Raw genomic sequence first — 22,866 nt, 5'->3', positions numbered from 1 at the left:
CGGTCCCCGAGGTGCTCTGGACCTACGTTGGGTTTTCTAAATTAAGACAAGGACCTTTAACCTGCCTCAGAGCAAATGGGTGACCAGCACAAAAGCTTAAGCCACAGTGCCCCCATCAGCTGCCTGGCTGCCACTTTCTGCACCTGGACCTGTTGCAAGGAAGATGGGCAGGTGTGGATTGGCCAAGGGCAGGCTGAGTTTGCTGGAGCAGTGACCTATTCTCCTGTCCTGCTGGGTGGTCCTTTACTTGATATTCCTCTGAGGAAGCCCCCTCGGTCTCCAGGTCTGGTCTCCAGACATAGACCCTCCCAGGAGCTTGTGACTGACACCTGTCTTTCAAACCTCTTTGCCTTGGCTTTTGAAACTTAAGAAGTATATTTTCAGAACCCACCTTATTTTTCTGATTTTAATGTGCTTGAAACACGGTTTAATCGCTGCAACTTGCCCTTCACTCTTAAAACTGAAAAATCATTTATTTATTCTATAGGTGTGGTTTAAGATTATTCTTCTTATTTATTAAATTTGTATACAACTTAAAATTTGTATACAAGTCCGTTCGACTTCCAAAATGTTCGGAAACCAAAGCGCGGCTTCTGATTGGCTGCAGGAAGCTCCTGCAGCCAATCGGAAGCTGCGGGAGCCCCGTCAGACATTCGGCTTCCAAAAGAACGTTCAAAACCCGAAATAGTCATCACTTCCGGGTTTGCGGTGTTCAGGAGCCAAAACGTCTGAGTACCAAGGCATTCAGGATCCAAGATACAACTGTACTGCCCTATATCCACAAGTCTTAGGGAAGTTCACAAAAGTGTGTGTGTGTAAAAAAGAAAAAATGAACAATGAAAAATGATTACAAACAAAATTCCCAAGGAAAAGGTATTTTTTTGACTCAAGGAAATATTCATTTGGGGGTGGGGACAAGTACAGGTTCACAATAGCACACACAGTTATTTACTTATTTGGTTTCTCCCTTGCCCTTCATCACAAGGGTGGGATACAACCATATAAAAATACAAGGTTAAAAGCAGCTTTAATGATATACCTATAGAACAGACTAGATGTTGCACCTCTGGCCGATGACAAAATCTGCATGACAAAAATGCCAGGCGCAACTCTGTGAGAAGGGAATTCCACAATTTAGGGGCTGCTGCTGCAAAGGCCCTGTCTCAGGCTGCCACCCCACAAACGTCTGACAGCAGAGTGACTTCCCAGAGAAGGGTCCCCTCTGTAAGTCTGTAGGGAAGAAGGTGGTCTCTCCGATATTTAGGGCCTACGTCATTTGGGGCTACCCCTGAGCTTACGTGGCTCCCCCCTTGTGAATGCTTTCATGCCTAGCCAGGGTGGCGTGAGCGTTGAAGCTCTTCCCGCAGGCGGAGCAATAGTACCGCTTGGCCCCGGCGTGCGCCGTCCGCTCGTGGAGAATGAGCTGGGGCCGCTGGCCAAAGCTCTCCGCGCAATGGGCGCACTTATGCGCTAGCTTCTCTCCCGCGTGGCTCTTCTTGTGGCGGATGAGGCCCGGGCGGGAATGGAAGCGCTTCCCGCAGTGCGGGCAGGCGTGGGGCTTCTCGCCCGTGTGGACCGTCGTGTGCGCCAGCAGCACCGACTGGTAGCTGAACCTCTTGCCGCAGGTGGCGCACTGGTGCGGCTTTTTCTCGCCCGTGTGGATCCGCTGGTGCACCAGGAGGTGCGAGTTGCAGCTGAAGCGCTTCTCGCAGAAGGAGCAGCCGTACGGCCTCTCGCCCGTGTGGGTCCTTTCGTGGCGCGTCAGGTCGGAGATCTGGACAAAGGTCTTCCCGCACGACAGGCACAGGAACGGCTTCTCCCCGGTGTGGATGCGCTCGTGCATGAGCAGGTTGGAGTTGCAGTTGAAGCGCTTCTCGCAGAAGGAGCAGCCAAACGGCTTCTCCCCCGTGTGGGTCCTCTCGTGCCGCGTCAGGTCAGAGACCTGGACGAAGCTTTTGTGGCAGTAGGCGCACTTGAAGGGCTTCTCCCCGGTGTGGGTCAGGTGGTGCCTCAGGAGGTTCTGCTTGCGGTTGAAACTTTTCCCGCAGTCGCTGCACCGGAAAGCCTCTTCTAGGAGGGGGGCCCTCTCGCGTCTGGGCTGAGGGACGCTCTCCGCTGCCGTTCCCGGGTGCTCGCCGTCCTGCCGGACCTCTGGACAGTCCAATCGGCCGTATTTCTCGTCGCACTCCCTCGACTGGTCACCATAACCTGTCAGAATGGGGGGGGGACACCCAAAGCTGATTTCTGTGACCACTCACCCAACTTTCCAGTCACACCTTGTAGAATAAATCACTGGTTTCATCCCCCAAAGTATCACCCCTCGAGGGGATGTCACTTTGACAAAAAAAAACAGCGGTTCCCTAACCCTTTATCCTGTCTCTTACCAGGGTGGGTTTGTTGCTGGGCAGCGATTTCTGTGTCGTCTACTCCACAAAGCAAGGTTTGTTCATTACTCTCCGGAGAAGATTCCTGCTCTTCCTCTTGCCCAAGCTGACTTCCTGGGAGGTCTTCCTGCTTGTGACTCGGGGAGACATCCTCTTCCGCCTGAGGCTCCACAGATGTTCTAACTGGATCTGCCTCCTTCAAATCCTCTTCTGCACATTTCTCCTCCTTCCTTACATTCACCCAACCTTTCGTTGCTGGAGGAAAGAAGCAGGGGGGTCATTCACGTGGGTGTAAATGGAAATGTGGAATTAAGGAACAAAGACCAGGAAATTGCCATTCTTGCCAGTTCATTTCCAGGGTTAACTGAAGGCCCTCACGCTAGTGTTTAAAGCCTTGAATGACTTGGGACTTAGGCTCCAAATACATGGGAGAGTGTCTCCTTCCCTACTGACCCTCTCAGCTGTTTAGATCAGTTGTTTGACCTCCCTAAAATGTTTGTGACAGGGGTCTGTGCCATCTCTGTGGCAATTCCTGAGATTCCCTCCCCACAGAAGCTCGCCTGGCGCCTCTTTCAATTTATTCTAAGAGGCTTACAAGAAACGTTAACATTGTCCATAAAAAGTCAAAAATCATTAAAAAAATATTTAGAAGTGGTTCATTTAAAAATGCATATAAAAAATATCAAACACAATCCGAAGATGGGAGTAGAAATGCTGATTTGACGTTATTACATTTTTATTTCATTTTTATTTCTATGCTGTCATGACTCTTAGGATGGATTAAAGATCTTCAGCAGAAGGCCATCTCTGCATGTCTCCTCCCTCTGGGGTGAGGCCAGCAGGGACGGTGTCTTCATGGTGGTGGCTCCTTAGTTTCAGAGAGCATTTATTATTATAGGATAATACTTTGTTATACAGTGGTACCTTGGTTCCCGAACGGCTTAGTTGAACAAATTGGCTCCCGAACGCCGCAAACCCAGAAGTGAGTGTTCTGGTTTGCGAATGTTTCCACTTGACGCGACTTCCACTTGAGTGCAGGAAGCTCCTGCAGTCAATCAGAAGCCACCCCTTGGTTGGTTTTCGAACCGTTTGACGAGTCGAACGGACTCCCAGAACGGATTAAGTTCGAGAACCAAGGTACCACTGTACTTTATTATAGGAGCCCAACTTTTCCTAGACCTCTTTGGACAAGGAGCAATGTTTATTAAATGCAGCTCTTTTAAAAATGCTGCCACTGTCTAATCTTCACTTTTCTCAAGAAACTACGAATGTGACTTCCAGGAGAAACCGTACTTTTCCATGTACAAGACTAGGTTTTTCTCCTTCAAAGTTATGTGGAAAACTGTGGGTTGTCTTATACATGGGGCAATCCCCCCCTCCCCAATTTTCTTAAATAAGAGTGCCTAAAAATATGGGGCATCTTATACATGGAAAAATAGGGTATTTAAGGATCTTCAAATTCCTGTAATATAAATGTAGCAGCTCCAGGGTGGGCGTGGGGGAATACAGTCATAGCTGAAGCCAAGCCACAAACCTCCACAAGCCCAAAATCTAAACCCACAAGCAACCTTACCCAACAGCTCAGGATCCCTGCCGACTTGCTCCTCTTCAGCCCGCCGGCCAAACACACTCCACCCGAGGTCAGACAAAGTCTGTTCCGCCTCAGAGGACTCCGCCGTCACTGCCTCTTCTGGTGGAATCAGCCCCTGAAATTGCACCAAGGATATCTTTTTACGGCGGAGAAACAAGATGAGACTGAGAGGATGACTCCTACGCATGCCTCCAATGTCAGCTCAGAGCCACGGAAACCAAAGCACTTACTTAATCGGAGTAACAAATAAATCCTGTTGAAAAATAAGCTGGAGGTGCAAGAATCAGAAAGGGACAAATCAACGTACGTGAAGGACGTGCAGCCATGCACGAGAATAGTGAAAGGTGATGATTGGAGCAATTACAGCAAGCTTCGGATTTTGCAAGGTGTTTCAAAAACCGATATATGCATAACATTAAATGTACACAACATAAGTCCCCTCATTCCAATATGCTGCAATATTTTAGGGCTGCCATACATTTGGAATTTCCAGGACATAGTCGGAGTACTGCAATTGGAAGCAGTGTCTGGGCGCAAATTGTTGAAAAGTCTGCAAAAATCCAGACGTATGGCAACCCATCTTGGAAGTCTAGAATTTCCTTTAAAATAGCTCAAAATAGCTCAGAAAAAAAAGAAAAAAGAGCTCAACAACTTTGCTAAAAGTTTTTGAAACATGGCAACCCTACAACATATAATGCTTACGACAACACCTTATGAACTCATGGATATTTACGTTGATGATTTCATGAGATTAGTTTCAGAACCTGGGAATGTTAAGGGGGAAAACAGCAACGTGGTTTCCTGGGAAATGTTCTGGTGCCCCCTTTTCTACCGCCCCCTTCTCTCTGCCACCCTCTTTATGGAAAAATACATTTTCAGAAATGGAAATTTTCAGAAAATTTCCCACCACAGATTGCCATCTGGACCTCTTCCCTTCTACATCAGGACAGGTGAAAATCTGCCCTGCCCTGATCCCAGGCTGCTCAGGACCCCCCTCACTGCCACACCTGTGGCCGTTGCCTCTGCAGGTAATCCTCGGCCAGGGCCACCGCCTGGGAGCAGGTCTCCGGGCTCCGTCCCTTGACCCAGTTCTGGACCTCCGTGGGCAGGACAGTCAGGAGCTGTTCAAGAAGGAGCAGCTCCAGGATCTGCTCCTTGGTGTGTTTCTCTGCCTTCAGCCACCCGTCGCAAAGCTCCAGCAGCCGGCTGTGAGCCCCTCTCGGCCCCTCGGCCTCCTGGTAGCAGAAACGCCTGAAGCGCTGGCGCCGAGTCTCCCTCCGGAAGCTGTCCCATTGCAAGATGGCCGCCTTCACTTTCCCATAATCCTCTGTGTCTCGGCCCTCCAGCCGGCTAAAGGCCCACTCGGCTTCTCCCCTGAGGGCTGGCAGGAGCCGGGCCGCCCACTCTTCCCTGGGCCACCGGCAGGCTTTGGCCACTTGCTCGAAGGAAGCCAGGAAGCCCTTGGCGTCGTCCCACGGGGTGGGCTCCTCCGCCAACTGGGGGACCCGCCAGCCAGAGTGGGGAGACTCCAGGGTCCTCAGGAACTCCTGCAACTGGGCTTCCCAGTGCCGGTGCAGCCTGTCCTCTGGCTCCTGCTTAATCTGTTCTCCGGATCTCCGGTTTTGTCCTCTAGGGCCGGGGGCCTTTCTTGCTGCTGCCCCCCTTTCCCACACAGGCGGCACGATGTCCATTTCCTCGCCAGGCACTCTCTCACAGTCTCTAGATTAAACAAGAGGGGAATGGGGTCAGGGGCAACAGCGCCCGAGGCTGGCACAAGGCGCTTCTCCTGTGAGGGGAAAAACAGAATTGAGAGATAAACAGAGATTTGAATGTTCCAACATTCAGCAGCTTGGCTACTGCATCTCCTGAGCCTCCAAAACCCGTCAAAAACAACGTTTAAGACCCCATTAATTTAAGTATCAAAATCCCCTTACGTACACAAGAACCTACTCTAAACACCACTCTTATTATTATTTATTGAGTTTATATACCACCCTATGCCCGGAGGTCTCAGAGTGGTTCACAGAAAAGATCACAACATATATAATCAGAAGAAAAAACACCCAATAACACACACACACACACACCGTGCCAAATACTAGGAGGTTTTTGAAAGCATTTCAAGCGAATTGGCACCGATGGAAAATCAAACACGTACAGATCCCTAAACTTGGCTTTTTTTGAAAGTGGGGCCAAGGGTTCCCCCTTATTATTGCATTATACTACATTATAACCATAAGCGTCAACTTCTGGATAGGAAAATAAGGGATCAGCGGTGGCGCGGCACTGGAAGTCACTTCTGCGCATGTCCAGACATGCGCAGAAGCGACTTCCGGTGCTGGCTCTGCCCAATTTCCGGTGCCCAGGCATGAGCAGAGCGGCACTGGAAATCGGCTCTGCGCATGTCCAGACATGCGCAGTAGCGACTTCCGATGATGGGCTGCCTGTGTCCGCATGTCTGGGCACCAGAAATTGCTTCTGCGCATGCTCGGGCATGCGCAGAGGTGATTTCCGAAGCCAAGTGAGCAAGCAGCCAGCCAGGAGCCGGGACATGGACGCCGGCGCCAGCAGGAGCTGCAATTCCGGGGGATTTACGGGATATTTTTCAGTTCGGGAGACCATTGGGAAACGGATTTAAATCTGGGGGTTTCCCGTGAAAAACGGGAGACTTGACAACTATGATTATAACAACATTAACTTACAACTGCACTATAACTATTTACAAGTGGCAGTCATACGAAATTGGATCTGCTGCAGGAAGCCCACATTTAACTGGTGCAAATTCAGCTTTACACACTTGGCAATTTTATTTTTATTTGTAAAGTGGGTAGAAAGAGGGCAGGTGCCCAGAAAATAAAGACTTTGGCAACCCCATTGAACCCAATATGTTTATGACTATGCGCACCAGGGCAAAAGATTCCGGCATTGCAGGGGGTTGGACTAGATGACCCTCATCCGCCATGGCCAGCGTGGGAATGATAGGAGTTGAAGTCTAGCAATATATGCCCTGGACTAAACTATAGCACAGCTACTCCTTTGGAAACTATTACGAAACAAACGGTTATGACACACGCTCCTTTGCCTCTTCCCTCCTTCACAGCCAGGGACCTCCTGCTTCTGCACTCTTACTCAACCTGTCCCTGTTCCTTCCACGGACTTCCCAAGCCCACAATCGAGTCAATCTAGTTCGGTACTGCATACACTGGCGGGCAGCGGCTCTTCAGATAGGAGACGCCGGGGATCGACCCTGAAACCTTCTGCATGCAGAGCAGATGCTCTACCAACTGAACCTCAACCCCCTTCCTAAGGAGCGCACAGGAAGCCGCCTCCTACGGAGATGCACCATTAGGTCCGCCCAGCTCAGCACCGTCTACACTGACCGGCAGCTGCTCCCCAATACAGCTGGCGGGGGAGGGAGGAAGAGCCCACTCCCAGCCTTACCTGGAGGCGTCGGGATTTGAACCCGGGACCTTCTGCATGCAAAGGTGTCCTCTGCAACCAACTCCCAACTGGAGAGCTTAATTAAAATAAACCAGTTTCCGGAGGAGGGATGGGAGGAGGAGGAGGAGGAGGAGGAGGAGGAGGAGGAGGAGGAGGAGGAGGAGGAGGAAAGCTGAGCCCAGCTTTGCAAAGGGGGACGAATCAAAGCGGAGGCGTGCTATGTTTCCATTGCACAACGCACGGCTTACTCCGGAGTGAAGCCTGCGTGGATCGCAGGCAGAGGGGGCGTCCTTTCTAACCTCCAGATCGCCTTTCCAGGGAGGGAGATTCCCCTCCCCGGATCCTGGTGCAAAAACCTCCTTTTATTTTTCCACCTGCAAGGGGGCCTTTTGGGGGCGCAGCCTCTTAAGAGCCGCATACTTCTGGCTCTCCGTTGAACAGGCAGGACAACCGATGGTGAAAGCGGCTCTGATATTCTGTATGAAACACTCACACACCCGATCCACCCATCCCTTTGGCCCCTAATATGGCGCCACTTGGGAGCCGGAATTGAGAGCATCAAGCCTCCCTAATGCTTTCCACTACCCTCTTTGGCCAAGGAGCCGCTACCTTTCATTGCGCGCAGGCAAATGCTCTCTATTGGTCCGCCTAGAGCAGTGTTGCCTGAACGGACCGGCAGCGGCAGTTCCAGACCGGTGACGTCCTCACCTCTTTGGAAATGCTGTGCTTTGACATATGGAGCACAGCAGGCTGCCCCGGTACTGAGCCAAACCATGGCGTCCATCGGGCTCAGTATTGCCCACACTGACTGGCAGCAAATTTCCCAGGTTTCAGGTGCATGTTTCAGCCCTACCTGGAGATGCCAAGGCAAAGCAGGTGGTCCTCTTCCTTTACAGGGATGTAGTCAAACTGGTCCACCTAGCTCAGTAGTGCCTGCACTGACTGGCAGGCGCTCACCAGGATTTCAAAGAAACCTTCTGTCCCAGCCATACCTGAAGATGTCAGGTATGCATGCAAAGCAGGGTCTCTCCCCCTTGGCCCTTCCCCAGACACTCCACCCATATACTCCCACCTGGTTTTTCTCTGCCCCAAAATCCATGGTCATTTTGGGGATTCCCTACCTTAAGAGGTTTCCCCCAGTGCTCTGTGTGTGAGTGGGATTTTTTCCAATGAATTTCTCTTTCCACTTGCTTTTCACGTACCTATGTGGGGTTCATGGCCTGTTTGCCGGTGCGGTTGTAAGATAAAGCAGTTAACACATTTATTAGACATAGGGTTGCCATATTTCAGAAAGTAAAAACCAGGACACCCTGAAAGTTACTGAGCTTTTTAAGACAACCCCCAAAGTTTGTTGAGCTCTTTTCTACAAAAGTGGCAATTTTTTGATTGACTAGCCAGGACAGATCCAGGACAAAGCACCACCTTTCAGAAATTCCCCCCACCCCGGACATCAATTCCACCTTTAAAATCCCAGTAATGTCCAGGGAAATCCCTATTAAATCATTATATTTAAGAACATAAGAACCTGCTGGATCAGGGTTCAATGGGCCAACTAGTCATGGCAAGGGTGTCAACCTGAATAAAATTTATATTGGGGAGGCCTTGTTGCGGTGCACATACAACATTCAAATGGCAATGCTCATCAATTTTATTTTATTGTGGGGGCCGAAGGGGAAGAAAGGCCCCTAGGGGTTGGCTCCTATGAGTCGTGGAATCAGAGAACTGCAGAATTGAGAGGGATTCTGTTCTCCGCTGGCCGATAAGCTGGAACGTGTCCAGAAGAGGGCAACCAAAATGGTCAAAGGCCTGGAAACAATGCCTTATGAGGAACGGCTTAGGGAGCTGGGTTTGTTCAGCCTGGAGAAGAGAAGGTTAACGGGTGATATGATAGCCATGTTCAAATATATAAAAGGATGTCATATAGAGGAAGGAGAAAGGTTGTTTTCTGCTGCTCCAGAGAAGCGGACACGGAGCAATGGATTCAAACTACAAGAAAGAAGATTCCACCTAAACATTAGGAAGAACTTCCTGACTGTAAGAGCTGTTTGGCAGTGGAATTTGCTACCAAGGAGTGTGGTGGAGTCTCCTTCTTTGGAGGTCTTTAAGCAGAGGCTTGACAGGCATATGTCAGGAATGCTTTGATGGTGTTTCCTGCTTGGCAAGGGGTTGGACTGGGTGGCCCTTGTGGTCGCTTCCAACTCTATGATTCTATGACAAGATGCCTGTGAGAAACTCGCAAGCAGGACCTGAGCATGAGAACCCTCTCCCTTCTTGTGGTTTCTAGCCATCGATAGCCCACTCCTCTGTGAATCTGCCCAATCCTCTTTGGAAGCCAGCCATCCTGTGGGAGGGAGTTCCACAGTTTAACTCTGCGCCACACGAAGGACTTTCTTTTACCACTGTTGCAGCTACATTCACAACTAATCTCGCAGCCCGACCATCTGACAAAGAGGGAATGATGGAAAATCTGTTGTTTATTACTATCGCATTACTTTAATAGCCCCCACCAAAAAAGTATTAATTGAAATACAGGTGAAACTCGGAAAAATAGAATGTCGCCGAAAAGTGCATTTATTTCAGTAATGCAACTTATTATTTCTTTTAATTTTTACAAATGCTTTCTTTTGGAAATGCCACAGTAATAAAACAAATAGTTACAATAATACAAAAATAAACATCACTATTACATTTCATTAATTACATTCCATTTATAATGGACCCGCCTAACGACAAATAATTACAATTACAACAAATAAAGGCTTGACATAGCTTGCTTTGCATGTCATGCATTTATCTCATATATTGGTTTCACCTTTTAAGTTGCATTACTGAAATAAATGCACTTTTCAACGATATTCTAATTTTCCGAGTTTCACCTGTAAAACACACACACACACACACACACACACACACACACACACACACACACAAAACCCAACACCATGAGGTGGGTGAAAGTTTTATTTCAGCATGGAAAAGAAAACATTTTTCTTCAGGAGGAGGTTCATGTCATTGCGGAGGTGCAAAATCTTTGGCCCACCAAATGTTGCTGAACTACAACTCCCAGCAAACATGGCTGATGGCCAGGTCTGCTTCTTGCTGTTTCAAGGGAACCTCTCACAATTTTAATAATGAAAAGTTCGTTAAAAGAGTACAAAGGGATGAGCCACACAATAAGTTCATTTGTGGGTGATGTCGCACTTAGGCTGACTCCAGTGCCCAAATGTTGTTGGACTACAACTCCCATCATCCCCTTGCCATCTTAGCCAATGATGAGGGATGATGGGAGTAGTCCAACAAGAAGGTTGAAGATGATTCTACAGATTTGAGCAGCTCACAGCTGGAAACTCTTAATTTAGTTGCTACATGTGGTTTTTTGGGCAGGAGGGGATTACATTTTTTAAAAAAAGTTTTATGCATTAACATGCCCAACTGAACATATAATAATAATAATCTGAATTTAAACTATGCCCAAAAAAATACCAAAATCTTTGTAATGGTTATCCCCGCAAACTAGAAATTGCTGCAAAATGGGAGTTTAGTTCAGCAACATCTGGAGAGTGTGAGGTTTGAGAAATCTGGCTTAAGTCTGTTCTACTCTACATCATGATTTCAAATTCCCAGTGACTATGAGATGTAGGAACATGATTTTTGTGCCACATGGCAAAGGGGGATGTTGCTGCAGGGCCCAAACCAGTGGGTTCTGTCTCCTCCGTTGCACACACCTTGATGACACTTGAGCAACAGACAAGAGAGGATATAATAATAATAATCTGAATTTAAACTATGCCCAAAAAAATACCAAAATCTTTGTAATGGTTATCACCGCAAACTAGAAATTGCTGCAAAATGGGAGTTTAGTTCAGCAACATCTGGAGAGTGTGAGGTTTGAGAAATCTGGCTTAAGTCTGTTCTACTCTACATCATGATTTCAAATTCCCAGTGACTATGAGATGTAGGAACATGATTTTTGTGCCACATGGCAAAGGGGGATGTTGCTGCAGGGCCCAAACCAGTGGGTTCTGTCTCCTCCGTTGCACACACCTTGATGACACTTGAGCAACAGACAAGAGAGGATAGCACAGGGCCCTCCAGGTGTTGCTGAACTACAACTCCCAGAAAGCAATGGTGGGTGTTGTAGTTCAGCAACATCGGGAGGCCACCAAAGGTCCCCCTGCCACCTTCCAACCCACGACTTCCAATCGGTATCTGCGACTTACAAATCTGAAAAACTGCAACTCCCATCATCAGTGGATGATGGGAGTTGTAGTCCAACGGCAGTTGGGGGGACCCGCGGTTGCAAGAACACTGAGCCCCAAAAGAAGGAGGGAGGGAAAACTTTGGCCCTCCCAAAGGTTTCCGAACTACGACTCCCATCGGACGCAGCACAAGCACATGGGAGTTGTAGCTCAGCAACACCTGCAGGGCTAAAGGTTCCCTGCACCTGTACAAAGGAAGCAAGTTCTCGCAATAAGTGGCGACTCTGACCCAAAATGGGAGCCGTCCCCTGTGAAAGTAGCATCCTGGATTCGGAGGCCAACTTCCTGTGGGACTTGCGCCGTGAGTAAAGTTGAGAGCATGCATGCCGCTGCAGAGCCCCAACAATTTCAGAGAGGCTCTGGCAAGCACAAAATCATTCCTTGTGTGCAGACACTGCTCTTCCTCCTCTTTCTGGGCCACTTCCCATCTGGTTAAAAAACGTGAACTCGAAAACCCACTTCGGAGACCCCTCTCCTGTTGCGCACGGATCCTTTCCCATGTTTGGAATTCCAACCGCCCCATTTTCTCTCTCTCAGGTCTGCTCGGCAAAGCACCTCGACTCAAAACAAATTCTCTCTCTCTATTCGCAATTTAGAAAATAATTAAACAGGACCTACCCAGTCACAGACTTTCGACCGCTTTGATACAATCGGCAAAGCCAAGCGATGAAGTCTGGGCAGCGTTCTTTTCAGCTTATGTGTAGCCCTGCCTCTAGAAAAGTAGCAGGTCAACCAAGTTGTATCCCTTCCACCCTACATATCTACCTGCAAGGATTTTTCTTTCTTTTTTTTGTGGTGGTGGTGGGGGCAAAATATTCCCACATCTAAAACACCTCTGCACTGCAGCCTATAGTGATACGGTCTGAGCCAAGTTTTACCATTTGATTCTGAGGATTATTTGGACGACCTCTTTGTTAGTAAAGAAAAAAGAAAAAAAAAAGAACAGAAACTCAAATACCAAAGGAAGGGAAAATGAAGATTAAAAATGCACCTAAACACCTCTCTCTCTCTCTCTCTCTCTCTCTCTCTCTCTCTCTCTCTCTGTGTGTGTGTGTGTGTGTGTGTGTGTGTGTGTGTGGTGTGTGTGTGTGTGCTCTTTGTCATTCAGAGCCTCAAACAGTCTGGAAACAAAGCAAATTTACCATTCTAACATCCGAGACTGCAGGGTTCTGTTCTGTTTTTGGAGTCCGTGGGGAGCGTAAAGACAGGATATAAATTTCAGGGGTGGAAATGAGGCTCTTAAGTGCAGGAATATGAAACGGTACCTTGCCTTGTTTCACTGCTAAAAGCCGTTGGTTCTGGCTTCGGGGAACGCAAAATCAGGTCCACGGGTGGCTGGTAGGGTGGAATGCTAGGAGCCTAACAGTAGGTGGCGCCACAGCCAATGACAGGCAGAGACAGAGTCAACATCAGGCAAAGCCAACTCGTTTTGTCCCCATCTCCCTCCTCCCTGCTGGGTTCTAAAAGAGCAATATTGAGGGGAGGAAGGCGACAGGCAGCGTCACCCCTGGGCTGGCAGTTGGGGGCTATCTGGGTACAGAATGAGGTTGGCGGGGCACTGCCTCATTTGCTCCTAACGGGCTGTTTCCCAATTTGTAGTGATCCCTCTTTGTAGGTTTCAAAGGCTTCTCTTAGAACTTTGAGCACCCCAAGCTTGGAGGGCTCCTCCCTCCTCTATGTGACACTCCTGTTCACTTTTAAAGGGGTTTATATTGATCGGTGCCCAACTCTGGTAGCGGCGGGAAAATAATGCATTGATATTCTAGCACAGCCGCCCGAAAAATGCCCCTTCTAGAGAATGGCTAATGAAATGTCAAAGACCTAAGTCTTATTATGAAAAGGAGACGAGAGGAGGATTCGATTATCTACTAAGGTTCATCCAACCGATTTTTCAGGAATTTCCTTCTGCGTGGATTCTCTGATGACTAATGAGGTTTGAGCTCTGAGTAAAGCTTTTCCCACAGTCCAAACACCGGTACGGTTTCTCCCCTGTATGTGTCCTCTCGTGGGCCACGAGGCTAGAGCTGCCACGGAAGCTCTTCCCACAGACGGAGCACTGAAAGGGCTTCTCGCCGGTGTGGATTCTCTGATGTGTAATGAGGTGTGATTTGTAGCTGAAGCTTCTCTCGCACACCACGCACTGGAAAGGCTTCTCTCCCGTGTGTATCCTTCTGTGCGCGCTGAGGCGAGAGCTGACGCTAAAGCTCTTCCCGCATTCCCCGCACTGGTACGGCTTCTCGCCCGTGTGGATCCTCTCATGGCTGACTACTTCCGAACTGCGCAGGAAGCTCTTCCCGCAGAACGAACACCGGTAGGGCTTCTCCCCGGTGTGGGCCCTCTCGTGCGCGAGGAGATCTGAGCTTTCGCTGAAAGTTTTCCCACAGTCCAAACATATAAACGGTCTCTCGCCCGTGTGGCTTCTCTGATGCTTCCTAAGGCGCGAGCTCACACTGAAGGTTTTCCCGCACTCGGAGCACTCGTATGGCTTTTCCCCCGTGTGGATTCTCTGGTGGCTGTTGAGGTACGAGCTCTGGCTGAAGCTTTTCCCGCACTCCAAGCACTTGTACGGCTTTTCCCCCGTGTGGATCCTGTGATGCGTGATGAGGTTCGAGATGTCGCTAAAGCTTTTCTCGCACACCGAGCACTGGTAAGGTTTGTCCCCGGTGTGGATTCTCTGATGACTAACAAGGCCCGAGTTGCGCCGGAAGCTCTTGCTGCAGTAGAGGCATTTGTACGGTTTCTCCCCCGTGTGGGTCCTCTCGTGAGCGATCAGTCCCGACTTCACACTGAAGCTCTTGGCGCAGTGCGAACACTTGTAGGGCTTCTCTCCCGTGTGCGTCCTTCGGTGGGCAATGAGGCTCGAGCTGACGCTGAAGCTCCTCCCGCAGTCGGAGCACGTGTATGGCTTCTCTCCCGTGTGGGTTCTCTCGTGAACGATAAGGCGCGACCGGAGGCTGAAGCATTTGCCGCACACCGAGCATTTGTGAATTTTCTCTCCGGCTTGGTCTGAGCCCTGACTGAAGTTTTCTTCGTAGACGGTGATCTTCATGGGCGGCTTGCCCTCGCCCATCTCCTGCTCTGCCGCAGCTACACCGAGATCTTCGTAACCACCCGCCAACGGGGTGGATTTTTGCACCCTCTTCCTGGGTGGCTTTTTCGACAGCTTATCTGATCTCGGCGGCCGTTCGGGTAGATCTTCCGGTTTGTCAAAGAGAGGGAAGGTCTCCTCAAGGCCTTCATCAGATGCCCCACATAGCCCCTCGTGCTCTCTGTTCTCTGGCCGGGGGCTCCCTTTCTTGTTCTCACTAGGGAACAGGTTGCCTAAAAGGAACAGTTTTGGGGGTTAGCACTGATAATCATAATCATCTGTTTTATTTTAATGCCACTTTCTCACAGAAACAGTGTCCAAAGTGGCACAAATCATATCAAGTGAGCAAGAAGGGTGCTTTTATATAAGTCGGAAGGTGGCCAGAGTGGCTGGGGCAACCAGTCAAATGGGCGGGATACAAATAATAAAATTACAGTGGTACCTTGGTTATCTAACTTACTCCGTTCCAGGAGTTCGTTCGACTCCCGGAACTGTTCGAAAACCAAGGCGGGGCTTCTGATTGGCTGCAGGAGCTTCCTGCACTCAATCGGAAGCCGTGGAAGCCACGGCAGACGTTCGGCTTCCAAAGAACGTTCACAAACCAGAACACTTACTTCTGGCTTTTCGGCGTTCGGGAGCCAAAACGTATGCGTACCAAGGTGTTCGAGAACCTAGGTACGACTGTATTCCTATTATTATTAAGTTCCAAACATACCAGAAACAATTACAAATCCTCAGTCTCAGTCACAGACCTGATAGAAATGATCACAATATCGGCAAGAACCCCAAGACAAATTTAAAAATCAAAATCAACGGCTTGACTCTGGGATTTCAGAAGTTCAGAAACTAATATAGAGTCAGACCGTAGGTCTAGTGAGCATAGTATTGCCTATGCCAATTGGCAAGATTTCAGGCTGACGTCTCTCCCAGCCTTAGCTGGAGATACCTGTCTCTCTCCCCCCCCCCTTTCTTTCTTTTCTCTCCCCGCCTTTCCCTCTCTCTCCCCCTCCTCCTCAGTCGGTATAACAAGAGACTCTTGATCTCAGGGTCGTGGGTTCGAGCCCCACATTGGACAAAAACATTCCTGCACTGAAGGGGGCTGGACTGGATGCCCGCCACGGTCCCTTCCATCTCTATAATTCTATCATCCTTTCCTAACCTGTCTCTCTCCCGTCCCCATCTCACCAAGCCTGCCTCTTCCTTCCTGTCTCCCCCTTCCTTTCTCTTCTAGCTCTCCCCCCCATCTCCGCTTAACGTTTTGGGTCAAAGGAAGCAGAGCGGCTTCCGTGTTGTGCATGCCAACATCCAAAGGAACCAATTTTAAAATTCAAATGAGCGCAGCACCACCTTACCTGGTGAAGGACTGCCCTCCACAGCCGTCTCCTCCTTGACCTCCAGGACCTGCTGTCTCTGCTCAGGGCCCAACAGAGCTCCTTCGGCCTGCAGGGACGTCTCCCTGGCCTCCTCAAACAATCCCGGCACCTGAAAGACCAGGAAAGAGGCTGAAAGATGCAGCACATGTGGGGGTGGCCAACGCTGCAAGCCCACCCTGAACAACTCGCAGACCTCCCCTACCATTCTTTGTTGCCGTTGGCAAGCCAGAACGAAAAAATCAGCTTCATTCCCATCCCATGTGTTATCGATAACGGGTCGTTATTTTATTTTGATTTTTTTAAAAAATTATTTCTTTCCTGCCCTTTGTCATAAGGTCCCAAGGTGGGTTAAAACAATTGGAACACAATATTAAAAGCAATTTAATGTTGGGACCAAAAAAACCCCACGCACCCCGAGCGTCTTCAGAGATGGGTCTTCAGCGTTCTCCAAAAGCTGTGCAATGGGGGTGCCAGGCACCCCCTTGTGCAGAGGATGCGTTGAGGGACCACCCCACAGAATGCCCTCTCCTGGGCTGCCACCCCACTAACCTCTGAGGGTGGAGGAACGACCAGGGCTGGTTTAACAATCAATCAATGTAAGGAAAATAAGAAATAAACCTTGATTATTTATCAAAGGTGTGCAAATAAAGGGGAAGGTTTTGGAGTGGCCTGGTGTGGAGGCTGCTTTTGATGCCTTTGAATTATGGCGCTGGAGGAGACTCTCAAGAGTCCCACAGACTGCAAGAAGATCAAACCTATCCATTCTGAAGGAAATCAGCCCTGAGTGCTCACTGGAAGGACAGTTCCTGAAGCTGAGGCTCCAATACTTTGGCCACCTCATGAGAAGAGAAAACTATCTGGAAAAGACCCTGATGTTGGGAAAGATGGAGGGCACAAGGAGAAGGGGACGACAGAGGACGAGATGGCTGGACAGTGTTCTCGAAGCTACCAGCGTAAGTCTGACCAAACTGCGGGAGGCAGTGGAAAACAGGAGTGCCTGCCGTGCTCTGGTCCATGGGGTCACGAAGAGTCGGACACAACTGAACGACTAAACAACAACAATGTGGAGGTACTTGCAGAAACGTTTTGCCCTCCCCATGGCCTGGGGAGAGGGAGTGTGGCCAAGGTGGGGGCCTGACAGACAGGTCTGGAGGGCCACATTTGCTTCCTGGGATGGAGTCTGCCTATACCTGCATGAAAAATTTAAGAGACCCAATATCTCACCTGTGCTTCTGGCCTTTCGAGCTCTCGTTGCCTCTGGAGGAAATCCTCGGCCAACATCACCGCCTGGGCGCAGGTCTCCGGGCAGCCATCTTTGACCCAGCTCTGGCTCTCCGGCGGAAGGATGGCCAGGAACTGCTCCAGGATCAACAGCTCCAGGATCTGCTCCTTGGTGTGCCTCTCCGGCTTCAGCCACCGGTGGCAAAGGAACCAGAGGCGGCTGCAGGCCTCGCGGGGCCCGTCGGCCTCCTTGTATTGGAACAGGCGGAAGTGCTGCCGCTGGACTTCGGTGCTGATGGCGTCGACCCGCAAGATGGCCGCCTTCACCTTCCCGTAATCTCCCGCTTCCCTGTCCTCAAATCGCGGCCCTTCCTCTTTCAGGCCCGGTATGAGCTGCGACATCCACTTTCCCGGCCGGGTGTCAACTGCCTTCTCAACAGACGTCAAAAATATATCGTCCCAGCGTGGCGGGTCTGGAAGCTGGGGCTCGTCTGCTTGTGAACAAGATGTCACCACTGTCTCTGTGACGTCCCTCGCGCAGACTTCCTTGCGTGCGGCAGCCATTTCGTTTTTCACCAGAGCAACGTGGTTGGTCACACCGGCATCCTCAGAAACGTCTTCCTGCCGTCTAGGGCCTCCCTCGGCCATTTTCTCACCTGTTGTATATAATTTGTATTACATTTTCTGTTTTAAAATTTAAAGTACTCCTTAAGATATCAATGATGTCCCTTCTTCACTTTCCACGGTTCATTTTATGTATCATAAATGCCTGCATATTTTACAAAAACTATACCATTCCAGTATTCCATTGTTACACCTATCAAAGCTTATTTACACTGTTGAATTTATCTGAATGCTGCCAGTGTTTTCAGCTGTTATTTCGCATATATTCAATCAAACATATGTTCTTCTAATTCTCTTATATTGTACAGTGGTGCCTCGCTTAACGAATGCCCTGCTTAACGAAATTTCCGCTTAACGAAAGGTTTTTTCTAGCGGAGGTTGCCTCGCTAGACGTATACATTTTATGAAAAATTCGTCTAACGAATCGCGGTTTCCCATAGGAATGCATTGAAATTCAATGAATGCGTTCCTATGGGCAAAAAAAAATTCAAAAAAAATTCAATGCATTCCTATGGGATTCGCTAGACGAATTTTTCGTTATAAGAAAAGACCCGTGGAATGAATTAAATTCGTCTAGCGAGGCACCACTGTATATGTTAAGTCTGCTAGTTGCGCATATTCTGTCAACTTAAGTTGCCATTCTTCTTTGGTTGGGACCTCACTCGTTTTCCATTTTGGGGCTAACAAAACACAGGCCACAGTAGTGGCATACATAAATAACCTTTTTTGACACCTGGGAATTTCAGTCTGAATTATCCCCAACAGGAACGACTCTGGGTTTTTTTTGGGGGGGGGGAAATACTTTTAAACATTTTCCCCCAATTCATTACAGTGGACGCTTGGGTTGCAAATGTAATCCATGCAGGAGGCACGTTCGCATCCTGCAGCGCCGCTTCTGTGCACGCACAGGTTGCAATTCAGTGCTTCTGCGCATGCGCAAAGCGCGATTTAGTGTTTTTGCACATGCGCGAGCGCTGAAACCCGGAAGTACCCGAAGGGGTTCGAAAAGACGCAACCTGAAGCGTCTGTAACCCGAGGTATGATGTATGGATCATATCCCCATACTCTTTTACCCTTTTACAGGTCCACCGCATATGAAAGAATGTACCCTCGACCTCACTGTATCTCCAGCACTTATCTGATTCGGTCTTATACATCTTAGCAAGCCTACTCTGAGTTAAATGCCATCTGTAAATCATTTTCAAGTCGTTCTTTTGCCTGACCATTTTCTCACCTGCCCACTCAGTTGGAAAAGGTTCCTGGATGCCCAGCGGGATGGTCCCCAACACCTCCTCCAAAGCCATTTTCTCTGCCCAGATCGAGGGCAACTTTAGCCCAGCTCGGCTATCTCCACTCCAGATTCAACCCCCTTCTGTGTCTTCTTACTAAATGCAGCTGGGTTCGGTGTGAGAAACGGCACTTTTATTTGTTCAGAAAGATAAAATGCCCAACGGCAACAACAAAAATGAACAGATACAACCTGGGTCCACAATCTGTGCTTTCCCCAAACAAGTGAAAACCTTTTTTGTTTCAACTGGATTTCCTAGCTGGGAAATGGGGTCTTTGCTGCCAGTGTCCTCTTAGAATCTTAGAATTATAGAATCATTGACTTGTAGAACTGGAAGGTACCCCAGGGGTCATCTAGTCCAACCCCCTGCAATGCAGGAATCTCAGCCAAAGCATCCGTGACAGTTGGCCATCCAACCTCTGCTTGAAAACCTCCAAGAAAGGAGAGTCCACAACCTCTTGAGGGAGTCCATTCCACTACCGAAGGGCTCTTACTTTCAGGTTTAGCCGGAATCTCCTTCCTCTTAAATTGAAGCCATTGGTTCGAATCTTACCCTCTGGAGCAGAAGAAAACAAGCTTGCTTCATCTTCCATGGGACAGCCCTTGAGATACTGTATAGGAAGATGGCTATCCTATCTCCTCTGTCTCCTCTTTTCCAGGCTAAACATTCCCAGCTCCCATAACTGTTTGTCATAAGGCTTAGTTTCCAGACCCTTGATCATCTTGGTTGTCCTCCTATGCACACATTCCAGCTTGTCAACATCCTTCTTAAATTGTGGTACCCAGAACTGGGCACATTAATCCAAGTGTGGTCTGACCAAGGCTTTTACTTCCCTTGATCTGGACACTCTACTTCTGTTGATGCAACCTGGAATAGCATTAGGGTTTTGTTTTGTTTTTTGCTGCTTGACTCGTGTTAAGATTCTTTTGGTCTTTTTTTTTAAAAAAAATGTTGGTTTTGTGTCTTTTAACTGTTTTTAATTATTTTGTGTGTAAATCGTCTTCGAGACAGTCATTTAGAAGGAAATTCATAAAGCTGTAATAAACTGTAATAAAAATATTGGATACATCCCAATAATAATAATCAATAATAATTGTAATTATTGATTATTATTATTGGGATGTAACCAACTAATTCATTTCATCAGCACAAGTATTTCCACTTGTGCAATGGAGCTCCCCCCCCCCCATTCTTCAGATATGGGAAGTGTGAAGGGGGATGTTGCTCTGCCCAAGTAGAAATCTAGCTAACTGATGGAACAAGTTAGCTAGATGCATAAAGATTAATAATCACAATGAGCAAAAAGCTCAGTCGGTTGAGCATGAGACTCTTAACCTCAGGCTTGTGGGTTCGAACCCCATATTGGGGAAAAGATTATTGCATTGCAGGGGGTTGGTCTAGATGACCCAGGTGTCCCTTCCAGCTGACAATTCTACGATTCATTTAATCCCGCCTGAGACCAGGCTAGGCAGAGAGGCAGCAATCTTCAGAGCTGAGCGAGCATTTAAACATCCTGGCTCGATGGCCCACACTCTCCCCCGCCACACCAGACTGGGGACAGCGCACACAGCCCCGTGCATCTTTACTCAGAAGCAAGTTCCCCTGTGTAGGCTATAATCTGGAGTGGGAGGGAAGCACTGCAAGGACACAAATGGACTGTATTCCAGGATAAGATCTTGTGCAGCTAATGAAGCGGCTGCAGTATCCCCGAAGCAAATCGTTAGCCTTGCAGGTAACACAAGACTCTTTGTTGTCAGGGCTCCCCTCTCTGGAAATGACCACCCTTGCTGGAATAATTCTTACATCATTCAGGCATGTTTGGTTGGCTGAAGTCTCCCGTTTATTATTATTATTATTTGCAATTTCTGTCCTTAATCATCATCATTCTGTCCTTAATCATTATCAATAATAATAATAATAATAATTGCACATGCATCTGCTCTCCCCCAACTCTCCTCCATCAGTCACTCACCTTTTGCAAAGATTGCAAGGTTGCAATCCTTCCTTGCAAGGTGGGTGCAAAACACAGATCCCTGGGAGCTGGATGCACAATTCAGAAGGCGAACTTCCCCCCCCCCCCACCTTCGCACCTCCCCTCTTTCTCCTCTCCCTCCCGCCACAGGAAGGAACTCTCCAGCCCCCGAAAGGTCCTCCCCCAGGACCTCGCTCTCGAGTCCCGCCCCCGTCTCTCTAGCAACGGCCCACTCTGTCGCTTTAACCCCTTGCGCGCCTCGCGGCAAAGCAAACCGACCATTCGTACCAAAATAAAAACTTAGTTGGTCTTTAAGGTGCTACTGAAGGAATTTTTTTATTTTGTTTCGACCATTCGGGGTTCGCGTAAGGCGGGCGCGGGAGGGTTTTCCCCCTAGACCGCTTTCCCTGCTAGACCCCCTGGAGAAGTGGGGTTGGGGAGTACATGCCGGCGATGGGCGGGTCAGAAGCGAAAGGGGCGGAGCGATTGGCTGCAAAGTTCCATCTTTTTGTTGCAATGTCCAGCTTTGCACAATAGGCTGGTTGCTTTTTTCTTTCTCTCTCTTTTTATTCCAAAGGATCATGGAATTGTAGAGTTGGAATGGACCCCCAAGGGTCATCGAGCACAACTCTATTGCAATATAAAACAACAACAACGACAACAACAATAATAAATTATTTATACCCCACCTATCTGGCTTGGTTTCCCCAGCCACTCTGGGAGACTCCCAATAAAACATCTAACATGGATGCTTTAGCTGAGATTCCTGCATTGCAGGGGGTTGGACTAGATGACCCATGGGGTCCCTTCCAACGCTTAAGATTCGGTGATTGCAATGCAGGGATCTCAACATGCATTCCACTGTCCGATTTGAAACCATACCAAACCCCACCTAGCTTTGTAAACGTGGAAGCAGTTTTGCTGCACATAAAACAGAGAGAACGGTTATAACAACGGAACAAAATTTAAAAGATGAAAATCAAGCTAGGCACATAGATTAAGCAGAGTTGACTGCTTCCTAAAGCCTGGTGCCTTGCTTAGCCAGTTTTGGGAAGGCAGCATGAGGGCCAAGGGGGGCATGTGATTTTGGCTTGGTTTCCACCCACACAGTAGGTTCCCTGTAGGAGCACTTGTGAAGCCCACTTGATATGAAAAGTTGGGCTGCCCCGATTTAGTCGCCTAGATTGCTTTTAAAGGTTGTGCTGGTTTCATCTGCATTTTGATCCTTCTACGAATACTGATCTTATAATAATTTTGTGGCTTTTAGCTGTGTTTTATCCTGCAAATTTTATAAAGTACACTAGGGATGCGGCCCTCCCTATGTCAGTGGGCTTCATCTCCCATTAGCCTCAGTCAGTATGGCCAATGGTCAGGGATGATGGGAGCTGTACTGAGGGGGTTGGACTAGATGACCCTTGGGTTCCCTTCCAGCTCTACAATTCTGAGATTCCTGCAGCATCTGCATGGCTACAGGCTCCCCACCCCTCGTACGCACCGATTGAAGGGCAATTCAGCAGCTTACTAATCTTTCTAAATCAATTAATGGCTGGTTTTATGTGTGTATATATTAGTAAATGTGGCTGATTTTGTGTGTGTATCCATTAGTAAATTTATTGTTTATGCA

General features: G+C 48.6%; 1 protein-coding gene across 1 annotated transcript; it reads right to left on the bottom strand.

Annotated features, from left to right (window-relative positions):
• Positions 1–13: 13 nt before the first annotated feature.
• LOC118081193 (uncharacterized) lies at positions 14–21,342 on the bottom strand. The gene is made up of 10 exons (XM_060270914.1): positions 21,243–21,342; positions 19,216–19,376; positions 17,361–18,013; positions 16,116–16,245; positions 13,585–14,996; positions 12,946–13,034; positions 4,983–5,694; positions 3,958–4,090; positions 2,385–2,639; positions 14–2,208 (listed from the first exon to the last, which is right to left on the bottom strand). Exons 2-10 carry the CDS (start codon positions 19,283–19,285, stop codon positions 1,295–1,297), a joined length of 4,368 nt encoding a protein of 1,455 aa, XP_060126897.1. The 5' UTR covers positions 19,286–19,376; positions 21,243–21,342; the 3' UTR covers positions 14–1,294.
• Between the last annotated feature and the right edge of the window lie 1,524 nt (positions 21,343–22,866).

The sequence above is a fragment of the Zootoca vivipara genome, chromosome 2, assembly GCF_963506605.1.
Source record: "Zootoca vivipara chromosome 2, rZooViv1.1, whole genome shotgun sequence".
Lineage (NCBI taxonomy): Eukaryota > Metazoa > Chordata > Lepidosauria > Squamata > Lacertidae > Zootoca > Zootoca vivipara.
Note: the sequence above shows the minus strand (reverse complement) of the source record. Positions and strands in the feature narration are given on the sequence as shown.

Bases quoted from the DNA above. Each gene is read 5' to 3' on its own strand.
- LOC118081193 (XM_060270914.1), bottom strand. From the start codon at position 19,285: ATGGCTTTGGAGGAGGTGTTGGGGACCATCCCGCTGGGCATCCAGGAA. The intron at 18,014-19,215 runs GTGAGAAAATGG...TATATACAACAG, and splicing joins TTTTCCAACTGAGTGGGCAG to GTGAGAAAATGGCCGAGGGA. The intron at 2,640-3,957 runs GTAAGGTTGCTT...TCTTTCCTCCAG, and splicing joins CAGGGATCCTGAGCTGTTGG to CAACGAAAGGTTGGGTGAAT.